The sequence below is a fragment of the Elephantulus edwardii genome, unplaced genomic scaffold (assembly GCF_000299155.1).
Source record: "Elephantulus edwardii isolate Elephantulus edwardi_28Jun2011 unplaced genomic scaffold, EleEdw1.0 scaffold00079, whole genome shotgun sequence".
NCBI classification, from domain to species: domain Eukaryota; kingdom Metazoa; phylum Chordata; class Mammalia; order Macroscelidea; family Macroscelididae; genus Elephantulus; species Elephantulus edwardii.
The window spans coordinates 14,906,167-14,920,981 of record NW_006399829.1 but is presented as its reverse complement, the minus strand read 5'-3'; the positions used below and the strand labels follow the sequence as shown (position 1 = coordinate 14,920,981).

Genomic DNA, 14,815 nt, shown 5'->3' with positions numbered 1-14,815 from the left:
TGGTTCGCTACTACCGCAGCTCACCACGCTGTCTCTGCGTCTGCCGCCATCTTGGATCCCCATTCTTCTTCATAAAGCCAGTCTTCTTCTATTATTTGTTTGGATGTGGGTAGCTGCAATGCCTAAGCACACCTTTATTAGATATTGCTATTACTTTCACTCACTTTCTCCCTTTATTAGCTTTTTTCCCTTTCTTTCTCCTTCCCGATTTAATCTGCAGTGTATGTCTTATTCAAGATTTCTAATAACAAATACTCATAATGTAATCTATTCAGTAGACATTTTTTTTACAAAATCCAAGAGTGATGTGGTTGTGATAAAGGGTGACATTTTCAACACTAAGATACACTTTTAAAGTGCACTAGCAGCTCCAAGGTAGTCTTCTTTCATGTGATTTATAGCTTTGGAAAACCCACCGGAGGTTCAGCTATGAATCAATTCCAACTTGACGGCACTTAACAACAACAACAACAACAACAGAACTCGTATCATGATCTTCTGGGGAAGTAAGAAGATAGAGAATCTATTCTTTATACCGCATCCTAGGATTCCTCAGCATCTTACTGTGTCAGAAAAGACAAATAATACTCAGAATACGTAAAAATACTTAGAGGTCACATGGTGATTTAAGATATAAGCTTCTGGGGTGTGGGGGGAAATCCTGTTTAAGTTCTGTTCTCTCATGTTTTTCAGCTTTCCAGCAAACCATTTCCTAGGTTTACTTTGAGGATTTATGAGAATAGAAACCACACATATAAAGTACTTAACCTGGTGCCAGGGCCCAATGACAGTATTTAAAAAACAGTAGTCACCAAATATCCAAAAGCAACTGAATGGATTGAGAAATGGTGGTACATGCACACGATGAAATACCATGCAGCACTCAGGAACAATTTTTTTAAATACTGCATAACTAGGGAGACACTGGAGAGCATTATACTGAGTAAACTAACTCAGTCTCATAAGGACAAATACTATATAGAAGGATAACTAGTAAAAATGTTTGGGGATCCAGGTGGAGGAAGGATGGGAGCAGAGGGGTAATTTTATTGGGGGATCATAGGGTTGCATAATTTGGTGAGTGAAAGGGTGAGGTTAAAGGGAAAAGGAAAGGTCTGGCAAGGACCAGAAAAGATGGAATAATAGTAAGAGTAATGAAATGGAATTAAGTTTATAAAACAGTGTATTGGAATGGTTGTATGAAATGCAGTGTGAATGGAGCAAAATGTGAAACCACAATGTATATGAATTTTGTATGCAAAGCAATATAAAAGAAAAACTTTTATAAAATCAGCAGTTATTAGTTTTTGGTAAACATTTCTGAGGAATATAATTTTATATAAAAATTGGTATTTTTCACTTACTTCACAAATTGTAACATGAACTGTATTTTCTTTTTCTTAATAGGAATTTTAAATTGTATGGCATACAATGTTGGCCTCCCCAAAGCAAAAATATTTTCTGGTCCTTCGAGTGAGCAGTTTGGTCACACGGTGCAGCAGTTTATAAATCCAGATGGAAATTGGTAAGAAAATTCTATTATTTATGATTTAAAAATACTAAAGAAATTTTATATAGGACTTTAATTTGTTCATATTTGTACCTGACTCCCCCATCTGCTTCATAGGAGAATGATTGGTATTGTTCTTCTGTGGAATTTACTTCTTCTGAAAATCCACTGGAGGGTCAGCTTTGGTTCCAACTCATGGCAATGAGTTGTCCTGATTTTTCCCCCCTACAATTAATAGGTATTGCTTAAATATGTTTAAATGAAAGATGTCTTTATAGACCTGGTAAATACAGATAAACAATTACTGTGATGATATAGAGTATTGGAAGGATTGTTGCACAGAGACTAAAATAGTCTGCTAACAAAATGGTAGAGATTTGACTCTACTAACTACTTTGTAGAGGGAAAAATGAGGCAGTCTGTTTCCCTAATAGAAAGTAACAACCTTGAGAACATTAAGGGCACTTCTATCTGCCCTACAAGATCATTAGGAGTCAGAATGAAGGTGATGGTACTGTTATTGTTGGTAGGTGCCGCTCAGTCAAGAATGACTTATAATGACCATTTGAACAACTAATCTGAACCCTGTCCTATCTTGTGCCATCCTCATCATCTCTGACACACTAGAGCCCATTGCTGAAGTCACTGTGTCAATCCATCTCTTTGGGGATCTTCATCTCCTTCACTGACCCTCCATCCCTCCAAGCGGGATTCCTTTCCAAGGAATAACCTTGCACCATTACATGTCCAAAGCAGGAAAGACAGCTCTGCTAACCTTGAATGAAGGAACATTCTGGCTGCACTTTTCCCAAGACATACCTATTTTTTTTTAGTTCATGGGATATTCAGTATTCATCTCCAACAACACAACTGAAAGGCATCAATTCTTCAGTCACCCTTATTACTTGCCCAGTTCTCTGATGCATAGTAAGTGATTGGAAAGACCATGACCTGAATCAGATGCACGTAGGCCTCAAACTGACATCATTGCACTTCAGCATTTTTGAGAGGTCTCTCACTGTGGACTTGCCCAGTGCAACATGTCTCCTGAGTTCCTGACTGGTAGCAAGGGTTTTGATGGCACTAGGTATACGGTATTGCTGCTTTTATTTAGGCCTGAAATAAAACTTTCTCTAAATGTTCCACACCAAATTAATATCACTAGTTTTGATCATTTAACATCTATGTACATATATATGTATATCTGTTGATATCTATCAATTATTATCATCTCTTAAGAAGACAAAGATTCTCACCACTGGGCCAATTGGCAGAACCATGATAGATGGAGAAGAGATTGAAGTTGCTAACAATTACAGCTTGCTTGGCTTTACAATCAATATCCTTAATACCAGTAGTCAGGAAATCAAAAGATTAATTGCATTGGGAAAATCTGCTGTCTGGAACCTCTCCAGAGTACTAAAAAGCAATGATGTCAGTCTAGAGAATAAGGTGTGACTAATCCAGGCCATGGTATTCTCAGTTACTTGCTATGCATCAGAGAGCTGGACCTGGACAATGTCTTAGGATGAGAGAAGAATCAACACCTTTGAATTGTAATGCTGGAGAAGAGTGTTGAACATACCATGGGCTGGTAAGAAAGCAAATAGGTCTGTTTTGGAGAGGGTAAAACCAAATTTCTCCTTGGAGACTAGGATTTTGAAGCTCTGTCTCACATACTTTGAGTACGTGGCCAGAAGAGACTGGTCCTTAGAGAAGGACATCATGCTCTGAAGGGTGGAGGGGCAGCACAGAAGAGGAAGACCCTGGGTGAGGTGGATTGATACAGTAACTGGTACAATGGGGATTGGTGTGTTGGAATTAGTGATCAGGGTTCAGATCTGCTGTACGTAAGGTCACTATGGGTCGCAGACAACTCGTCAGCACATAACCACAACATTAAAACTCTTCATGATTTTCTTCATTATAATTACATTCAAATACCTTAAGGGCTCCATATTAGCCTGACTGTCTACCTCATCTTTTATCTGTTCTCTGTGTTCACAGGCCTCCAGGGATTTTGTCCTTTGTCTGTTCCTTGACACAAACTCCTTCATAATTCAAAACTTTTGCATATCCTGTTCTCCAGGCTCTAGTGTGGCTTTATCAATAGGGAGCTGTGCTGTTAACTCAAAAGGTCATGCCTTTCAGGAAGCTGGAATCCACCAGCAGTTCTATGAGAGATAGATAGTAAGTCTCCTGTGTGATTTCATTATTGCTGTTAAATGTCATTCGGGCAACTATGACTCCTGGCAATGACCAGTGCACTGTCTTCATGATCTCTGATACCTTTGAGCACATTCTTACAGTCATTGTGTCAATCCTTCTTGTTGAAGGTCCTCTTCTATCTCTAACCCTCCACCTTTCACAACATACTGCCTTTCCTGAGGAAGACTCATCAACAACCTGCATTATGCAGATGACACAGCCCTACTTGCTGAAACTGAGGAGGACCTGAAGCGCTTGCTGCAGAAGGTCAAGGACTGCAGCCTCCAATATGGATTGAGGCTCAATGTCAAGAAGACAAAGATTCTCACCACTGGGCCAATTGACAGCATCAATAAGGATGGTGAAGAGATTGAGATAGTTAACAGTTTTGGTTTGCTTGGCTCCACAATCAACACTCTTGGTAACAGCAGCTAGGAAATTAAAAGGTGTATTGCCGTGGGAAAGTCTGCTGTTAGGAACCTCTCCAAAGTACTGAAGAGCAATGGTGTCTCTCTAGAGACTGAGGTGCGTCTGATACAGGCCATGGTCTTCGCAATCACTTGTTTTATGCATCAGAGAGTTGGACAATGACCAAGGAGGATAGAAGGAGAATTGATGCCTTTGAGCTGTGGTGCTGGAGAAGAGTATTGAGTATTGAGTCCTACCATGGACTGCTAGGAAAACAAACAGATTCGTCCTGGAAAGGGTCAAACCGGATGGCTCCTTGGAGGCAAGGATTCTGAGGTTCCATCTAACATACTTTGGACATGTTTTAAGGAGGGACTGGTCCTTGGAGAGGGACATCGTGCTTGGGAGGGTGGAAGGACAGCACAGGAGAGGAAGGCCCTCTATGAGGGGGATTGATTCAGTGACTGGGGTAATCAAGATGGGTGTATCAGAGACAGTGCGATTGGTGCAGGACAGAACAGAGTTTAGGGCTGTTGTACATAGGGTTGCTATGAGTCGCAAGCGACTCGATGGCACATAACAACAACAATAACACTAGTTATCAGAAATTTTCTTTGTTTATGTATGCTTTATATGTTGTCTACTTCAGTCTCTCATTATAGATTGCTGTGTTTACTCATATGTGTTTTCATTCCCCAGAATGGTGCCTGACACTATTGTTGTTGTTAAGTGATGTCAGGAACAATTCATAGAGGTATTATGAACCACAGATCTGAACTCTGTCCTATCGTCTCTATCTTCATCCTCTACCTGTACACTTGAACCTATTGCTGCAGTCAGTGTTGCTAGTCCATATTGTTCAGGACCTTCTCTTACATTACTCATCTTCCAGCTTTCCAAGCATGATGTCCCTTTCCAAGGAAAATCCTCCCCTAATGACATGCCCAAAGTATATGAAACAAAGCTCTGCCATCCTTGCTCCAGGGAACATTCTGGGCACAATTTTCCCAAGACATGTCTATTTAGGTTTTTTTTTTTTTTTCAGTCCATGGAATATGTAGTACTCTACTCCCAACATCGTAACTCAAAAGGCATTAATTAATCTCCTGTCATCCTTATTCATTGTCCAGCTCTCAGATTCATAGCAAGTGGTTGAAAAGCTGCACCTTAGTCTTCAAATGAACATCATTGCTGTTCAGTACTTTGGAGAGCTCCCTAAAAGGACACTTGCCCAATGCCACATGTCTCCTAATCTCATAACTGCTAGTACCAAGAGTGTTGCTTGTAGATCTGATTAAAATTAAATAATGAAAATTTTAATATTTTCTCTATGTATTATAAAGTTGCTTACTGGTCCAGTGGTGAGAAGTTTTGTCTTCTTGATGTTGAGATGCAATCCATATTGAAATCTGTAGTCTGAGTTGTGGCTAAATACTTGTTTGTTGAAAGACTGAATGAAAATTCTATTTGCAAATGATTTGCCAGAAGAACTTTACAAGATGATCTTTAGTTGATGGATTTGGTGGGCTAATCAAGACTTTAAATGCACATTGATTATATATTTCATAGGCACAGCCAAATAATCATTCATTAACACTGAGCTTATTCCTTTTAAGCAATGACTTTTCTAGGACAATGTAAATCTAAGAGAAAGAGAGAATGACAGAGAGCTATCAGATCCTAATAGGGGTGAGAAAATAATCAGCTATTGATCTTAGTGCAAGGTAGAAGTTGAGTAGACAAAAAGGCAAAAAAAAAAAAAAAAAGATTCCTGTATTTGCTAACAGAAACTAGCAAGTAGGGCCACAGAAAGTAAGAAACATCATCAGCTTGTTTCTCTTACCAATTGTCCCTCCAGGCATCTTTGTTGGTCAGTGCTGTTGAGTCGAGTACAGCTCATGGCAACCTTCTGAACAGCAGATCTGACCCTGTCTTATCTTAGGCCATCCTCATCATCTTTGAAATCCTAGAACCCATTTTTGTAGTCACTGTGTAAATTGTCTCATTGAAAGTCTTCCTCTTTTTTAAATTTTCTGCCAGTTTATTTACAAAATTCAAATACATTGTTTTCAAAACCAATTTTTTTAGTTTTCTCTCACCTTTGCCATCAGATTGTACAACCCAATGATTAATAACCTCCTCCCCCTGCACACCCTCATCCCTCTGCTTCCTACCTCTCCCACCCCTCTTGGATCCTTATATTCATTCTACAGTAATGGTTTTATACAATATTTATCCTTGTGGGATTGAGTTAGTTCACTCAGCATAATGCTCTCCCGTCCCTCCCAAGTTAAGTAATAATTTACAAAATCATTGCTCCTGCTTGCTGTATAGTATTACATTGCATGAATGTACCATAATTTTACAATCCATTTGTTTCTGTTTGGACATTTTGGCTGTTTCCACGTTCTTGCAATGGTGAATAACACCATAAAAATTGATGTACAGATCTCCATTTGTGCCTTAGTTCTAATTTGCTCAGGGTATATTCCAGGTGGTGGAATAGCTGGGTCATATGGAATTTCTATGTTCAGCTTTTGAGGAAGCACCAAACTGCCTTCCAGAATGTTTGCATCATTTTACAATCCCACCAACAATGTTTAAAAGTTCCTATCTTTCCACATCCTCTCCAAAATTTATGAATTGAGGCCCTGTTAAACCTTGCCACTCTTACTGGAGTTAGATGGTACCCATTGTGGTTTTTTATTTGCATCTCTCTTATTGCCAGGGATTTGGAACATTTCAAAGGTCTTCCTAACTGTTGCTGACTCTCCACCTTTTCAAGCATGGCATCCCTTTCTAAGGCATAGGCCCTCCTAACAACAAGTTCAAAATATGTGAGACAAAACTTTGACCGCTTGCCTCTAAAGATCACTCTGGCTGTACTTTCTCTAAGGCATATCTTTTTGTTTTTTCTGAAGTCCATAGTATGTTCATTACTCTCCTCTAACACCACATTTCAAAGGTGTCAATTTTCCCACCCTCACTCATTGTCCAGCTATCCGATGCATAACAAGTGACTGAAAATGTCATGGCCTGAATCAGGTGCATCTTACTTTTTAAACTTGTATTATTGCTCCTCAGTATATTGGTGAGATCTGTGACAGCAGACTTTCCCAATTCGATACACCTCTTGATCTCCTGAATGCTAGTACCAAGAGTATTATTTGTAACTCAGAGTCAACCCCTGCCTGTTATGGAAAGGGGGAACTAACACATTGATTGCATGGAAACATTTTGGCGTTGAAACCTGAGATAACTAGAGAGGATGAATTTCCCATCATCATCAAGATAGATGCAAACATCTAACTGGTGAGTGAGAGAATATTGATGTGGGATTTGTGAACAGGAGTAGGAAAGGCTTAGAGAGAATGGAGAGAAGCATTCTGTTTCTTTTTATCTCTGCTGTTGATGTAGTAGGGAAATTGCTCTCTACAGGTAGTTGGTCTGAACTCTTCTTGCCAACTTGAAAAACAGAGCAGTAGTTCATGCTTTTCTTAACAAGTGTAGTAGGAATCAATTTTCTACAAGTAGGTCTTTCTTGGAGAGGGTAAAACAAAGTTCCTCCTTGAAGGCAAGGATTTTGAAGCTCCATCTCACATAATTTTGGCACGTGGCCAGGAGGGACTAGTTCTTGGAGAAGGACATCATGCTTGGAAGCGTGGAGGGACAGCACTGGAGAGGGAGACCCTGGTTGAGATGGATTGATGATACAGTAAGGGAAGCAATGAGGGGTAGTTATATCAGGGTCAGTGAGACTGGCTTAGGACAGGACAGGACAGGACAGGCTTCAGAGCTAGTATACATAGGGTCACTATGAATCGAAGGTGACTTAATGGTGCAACAACAAGATTGAAATAAGCAAGTACAATTGCATTTCCAAGATGAGCACCTCATCCACACTGTCCAAGACAACAGCCCTCATCTGAACCCCGTGTCCAACATGGTGACCCCACTTAGGACATGTACTCATAGAACAGGGGAGCTCTGGTGGTCTAGTGATAAGCTGCTCTGCAATCTCAAAGACACTGTTCAAATCTAACAACTGCTGTACAGGAGAAGAATGGACAGTCCCTCGTGTGATTTATGCCTCTGAAAACCTTCTAGAAGGTCATCTATGGGTTAGTTCTAATTCAGTGGCACTCAACAACAACATCCTATTTTTGGTTAAGATAATGCATTTAACTTCAGTATAGATATCTTTGTGTGTTGTGACTTACACTCAAGGCTTGTCCTGGAGCTGCTTCCCTTCCCTCCTTCCTGTATCTAACCACCAACTAGTATAAATATGCTCTTCTATTTAGAGGAAAAAGAGAGGACATCTGTCTGAAGGCACATATCATAAGGAAGTATGAGCCAAAAAGGGAAGAGATAAAAAGCTGGTCAGGCTTTCAGGTCTCAGTCTTCTCATATATCTGGTCCTGAGAAGCAAAGACACAAAAATGCCAAGCTAACCTGTCAGCATAATCATCTCCCTCACTATACACTGAGACTGTGCAAGAAACAGAACATACAGCACACAGACCGTCAAGTTCAGGAGCATGGACGAGTCACTGTGGAAGATAATATGGAGTGAGCAGCTATGAATATTATGGGTCAGGAGATGTAGCTAAGACTCAAATCCTGTTCTCCATAGGGCGTTGTTCTTTTTAATGTAATCACCTCTCTTAACTCAATATTAAAGGATTATTTTGTGTTCTGAGGTTAATGTCCTCAGAACAAAGTTCTCTCCTGACTCCTGCCATTAACAGTCTTGCCAAGGTGCCTTGCCACAGAGGGTAGAGCTCTGGGTAAGATCCAGGGGAGTGAATTTTCCCACCTCTCCCTCATGCATCCCAATGCTAGAATGGGTCACACTAAGGACAAGCAGCCTTCACAATGCTAAGACTTAAGAAAAATAGTATGAGACTTGGAAATCTAGAAAAGCCTATTTGCTTTGACAATTGGCCCTGCGCCCTTCTCCACTCCTAATTTATTGCAACTGCACACACATTATGGAAGTAGCAGATGTGGGGAGGACTGTTTAAACATTAACTTTCCTTCTGATAGTAATCAAGTTAACTTTGGGCATAGAAAATGCTAATACTATGCTTGCCTGCAATACACTATGAGTTATTTTGCTTTCAACTTTATAGAAATACACACATGCCCTTTTCATTCCTCTTTACTCCCTGAAGCTGCTATCCTGGTAATTTTCTCTCTCTCCTTATTCTAACTCTGTCTTCAGTCTGCCTCAGCTCTCAATGCTTTTCTCCCTTCTGACCATTCATGGAAGAATCTCTCTGGCTTTACTGAAAACACAGTTATTTTCAAAGTGCAAGTTGAGCTGTGTCATATGTTCTGTATTTCTGAGACTTTAAAGGCATATTTATATTGGGAGCTACCAAATTTTAAGAAAATAATATTGACTCTTTTGGATTACTTAGTATATTTAATCAATGAGCAGGATAATTGTTAAAAGTGGAATTGCTGGATTGTGTCCTAAGCTATTTACCAACTGCTCACTTTAGTCTTTTCAGGAAAGCTGTGATCTGTTCTCCCTGTAGGTCAAGGAACCACTCCTCTATAAACTCTCAGTTTACTCACAGGATGTGCAAATGCTCATGATGTAATTATTATTCCCAACAATCTACAAAAACCGGAAACATGTTTAGAATCATTTCCTGTAGCTTGTGGTGATATGCCTCATTTCAATTTTTCTAGCCTGAATGTCTGCCCTAAATATGCCATTTCAGCTCATGTGTGACTCAGCAGTCATGTGTAACTTTGTGATAACTTGTGTGATTGAGAACTAACTAGGAACTGGGGGATTTCCAGTTTTAGGAATATATTATCCTGCTATGGTTGAGGCTAGTGCACACTTGTTTCTTGAGAAGAGAGTAGGATATAATTAAAGTGCATCATGGAAAAAAAAACAAACCAAAAAAAACCCCAAAACAAAAGATCCATATTTATATAAAAGCCTATATTATAACTTTATAGTAACAACAGCAACAAACAAATGAATTGAAATTTAGAAAGATTACGTAATGAATCATTAGAGCTCTGGTGATGTAAGGAGTTGCACTCCCAACATAAAGATCATGCCTCTTTAGAAGTAAAAACACAACAGTGGCCATCTAGATAAAGCTGGGCATTCTCCACCTGTGTTATTTATGACTTTGGAAACCAAATAGATATTCAGCCGTCATTTGGTTTGGATTTGATGGTGCTGAGTTTTTGATAAGTAATTACGGCATATATGAAATGGAGATAACAAAAATCAAGCTCAGTACTTTCAAATAAATTCTATCTAATTCATAGCGACCCTGTGGGATAGAGTGGAACTGCTCCTTGGGGTTTCCAAGGCTGTAACTATATGGACCAGATTGCCCTAGCATTCTCTTGTGAAGCTTCTGGTATGTTCAGACCTCGGAGGTTTTGGTTGTTGTTAGCTGACGGCAAGTAGTGTATGACTCATAGCTACCCTATGAATAGTGGATCTGAACTCCACCCTATCTCTTACTATCTTCACACCTCCTGACACACAGAGCCCATTGTTTCAGTCCACCTGGTTGAGGGCCTTCCTCTCTTTAGGTGACCCTCCATCCTTCCAAGCATCATTTCCTTCTCCAAGGAATAGCCCTTCCTAGAAACATGGCCGAAGTATGTGAGGTTAAACCTCATCATTCTTGCCTCCAAAGAGCACCCCAGCCACAACCTCTCCAAGACATATTTTTTTGTTCTTTTGGCAGTCCATGGATGTTCTGTGCTCTTCTCCAGTGCCACAAATCGAAGGCATTAATTCTTTTGTAATCTGTATTCATTGTTCAGCTCTCAGATGCATAGCAAGTTATCGGGAAAACCATGACCTGAATCAGACTCACCTTAGTCTTTAAACTGACATCATTATTCCCCAATAATTTGGAGAAGCCCCTAACTGCAGACTTTTCCAGTGCACTATAACCCCTAATTTCCTAACTACTGGTACCAAAGATGTTAGTTGCGGATCCATGTAAGATGATGTTGTTGACAGTTTCAGTTTCTTCGCCATTCACCATGATGTTGCCTATCAGTCCAGTTTTTGTTTTCTTGACACTGAGATACAATCCGTACCAAAGACTGCACTCCTTGATCTTCACAACAAGTATTTCAAGCCCTCCTCTCTTTCAGCAAGCAAGGTTGTGTCATCTGCACAACACAGGCTATTGAATGAGTCTCCCTCTGATCCTGATACCGCAAACAGGAGTTTTTGGTTAGAAAGATGCAAAGCAGAAATGATGTTCCGAGACAGAGAGAGAGAGAGAGAGAGAGAGAGAGAGTGAGTTTGTGTGTGTGTATAATGTAAGTAGAAGGCAAAACATAATTTGCATTTGTAAATAACATGTAATATTGTAATACAAAGTTTATAAAATAAGATAAATGTTCAATATTTGAGGTCAAAAGTTATGTTGTAGAAAATGTCTTATCCTTTTTCCATGGGCTTTACCTCTGAGTGTTCCATGGGCCAGATTGCAGGCCACCATCTGTCTTTTCCCCCTCCAGTGAGCAGCACGTTGCCATCTGAGCTTCCTTTCTGCTGACTTTGGGAAAGTTGCACAACTTTCCTGGAATACAGAGAGTTTGGTACCATCCTTACCAAACTTCAATGTTTTGAGCCTAATGTGAGAAAATGAAGGTAAAGCACTAGTAAAAGGAAAATTACTGAGAAGAGGAGAAGATTTGTGATTGCACTGTGTAAAAAGATGCAGGAAGAAAATCAAGTTTCATGACTGGTTCTTCTCTACTTCTCTCTCCTCTCTGCCCATCAACCACTTTTCATCTGTCTTAGATTAGTCTCCTTGAGCATTGGCTTAGCATCAGTCCATTTCTTCTTCTTCTTGGCCCAGATTTCTATTCTGATCTCCTTTCCAAAACAATTATTCCTTTGCTTTTTATTCTGGTCTTTAAATAATGCCAGCCAATATCATCATCCTTTTTGTCTCTGTCCAAAGATAAAATTCACTTGTCCATAGTCATGGGAGGGCAATTTAACCTATTACTTCCTTTATTAGCAGTTTCCTTTTATTTGAAATTGTATGTGCATATGTTTATTTTTGTTTTCTTTCATTAGATTTTAGGTACTTTAATTTGCAATTTAGCCCAAATATGGTCTTTATAATATTAAAAGTCTGAATAGGATATATTCTTCCATTTTTTAACGTTTGGAAAACATTGTTAATATTTTAATAAATACTCCTAATGCTTTTACCTTTTTAAACACCATTGTTGCTGTGTGTCGTCAAGTCAGAACTGACCTATAGCTAACCCTCTGGTGGATATTCAGAGACAGGTAATCACACAGTAGACTGTCCATCTTTCTCCTGCAGAGCAATCAGTGGGTTCAAACCGCATACTGGTGGGATTGCGGCACAGCTTCTCATCACTAGGCCACCAAAGCTCCCTGTTAAACTATTAGTAATTGGCGTATACTTAGGTTAGACTAGCAGATAAGGCACTGGAGGCTGAGCACTTGTATTGGGAAACAGAAGAGGAGGAACAATTGCAAGCAAACACTAGCGATTGGAACATGGAATACGAGAAGCATGGATGTAGGAAAATCAGATATTTTTAAGGAAGAAATTCAGTCCATAAATACTGACATACTATGCTACCAAACCAAAGGTGGGTGATTTTAATCTATGGCCCTTACACCTGGTTTTAATTGTTTGGGGACAAACTTTTTTCCAAGTGTATTGCACTGGTCTTTCCATTTTCTGTACAGAGGTAACTTGTGGTTGCTGTGATGCTAAACACTGTGACAATGATGTGTCATGTGTTATAATGGTTACCCATGGTAGACAGTGTTTTGTGGAGCTCCCTGATTAAAACAAGCTTGGAAGCAAGAGTGGCATCCACTTCTGAAATAGCTTGCCTCCAGACACTCTATGAACTTGGCGACACAATGAAAGTTATACAAGTGTTCAGGTCTTTTGTTCATAGGGTCCCTACGAGTTGTTTATGACTCAACAGCACTTAACAACAATAGGCATTGGCAAACTGAGATAGATTGGAATAGGATATTTTGAATCAGATAATAATCATATGATCTCTTAAGCCAGAAATGAAAAGGTAAGGAAAAATGAGATCGCATTCATGATTAAATAGAGCATTTCTAGATCCTAAAATACAGTGTGGTGATGATATCACAACAGGATAATACACATAGAAAGAAAATCTGTTAATAAAACTATCATTCAAATATATACACCAATACCCACAGCCAAAGAAAAGAAAATAGAGAAGAGTTCTACCAACTTTTGCAGTCTGAAATCAATCAAACATTCAACCTAGATGCATTAATAATAATGGGTGACTTGAATGCAAAAGTTCAGAATAAGGAACAAGGATCAGTAGTTAGAAATATGAACTTGGTGACAGAAATGAGACGAGATAGAATGATAGCATTTTTGCAATCATAGATTTATGGATTGCAAATATCTTTTCTAGGAAACACAAATGCCAACTATACATATGGGACTCACTTCTTGGTCTACACAAGAATCAAACGGATTACGTCTGTAGTAAAAAAATCATTGGAGAAGCTCAATTATCAGCTGTGAAAACTAGGCCAGCTGTTGGTTGTTGAACAGACCATTAACTACTCATATGCCAATTAGAACTGAAGCTAAAGAAAATTAAAACATCTGCAAGAAACACATTTGATCTTGATTCTATCCCATCTGAATTAAAAACCATCTTAAAAACACGTTAGAGGCTCTGAACTCTGAACACTAAAAAATAAAGACCACATGAACTGTGGGAGGATATCAAGAATATCATCCAGAAAGAATTCAAAAGGTCATTACAAAGACAGAGAAGGAAGTAAAGTTGGATATGAGAAGAGATTCTGAATATAGGATTAGAATGCTGAGAAGCCAAAACAAATGGAAGAAATCAGGATGTTAAGGAATGGAACAAGATTTCAAAGAGCAGCTTGAGAAGACAAAGTGAAGTATTATAATGTAATATGCAAAGAGCTGGAGTTACAAAATCAAAAGGGATGAACTTGCTTAGCATTTCTTAAGCTGAAGGGACTGAAGAACAAATTCAAGCCTTGAGTTGCTATATTTAAAGATGCTGTGGGCAGAATATTGAATGAACAAGAAAGCATCAAAAGAAGATGGAATGAGTAGATAGAGTCACTGTACTAAAAATAATTGGTTGACCCAGAAGACTTTCATGGAAAAACATGATAAAGAGGCAATAATGATGGAGGAAGTTCAAACTGTTCCAAAGGAATTGGCAAAAAACAACTCCCCAGGAATTGATGGAATACCAATTGACATATTTCAACAAACAGATGCAGCCCTGGACATACTCACCAGGCTGTGCCAAGAAATCTGGAAGACAGTTACCTGGACAAATCACTGGAAGAGAGCCATATTTTTTTTTTAAAACAATGACTCAACAGAACATGAAAATTATTGAATAATAATATTAAAAGCAAAATCCTGCTTAAGATTATCCAAAAATTACTGGAACAGTAAATCGACAGAGAACAACCAGATATACAATCTGAGTTTACAAGAGGCCTTGGCATTAGGGACATCATAGCCAATGTCTGATTGATTTTGACAAAAAGCAGAGAGTACCAGAGGAATGTCTTATCTATGTTTCATTGACTATGAGAAGGCTTTTGACTGGTTGGATCACAGCAAATTTTTTTTT

General features: G+C 39.0%; 1 protein-coding gene across 1 annotated transcript in view; it reads left to right on the top strand.

Moving 5' to 3' along the window:
• The first annotated feature begins 490 nt into the window (after positions 1-490).
• ITGA2 (integrin, alpha 2 (CD49B, alpha 2 subunit of VLA-2 receptor)) overlaps positions 491-14,815 on the top strand; it is a 169,571-nt gene continuing 155,246 nt past the window's right edge. Inside the window, exons 1-2 of the mRNA XM_006889598.1 lie at positions 491-506; positions 1,408-1,525. Coding sequence (XP_006889660.1) covers positions 491-506; positions 1,408-1,525 — 134 coding nt within the window. The remainder of the gene's footprint in view (positions 507-1,407; positions 1,526-14,815) is intronic.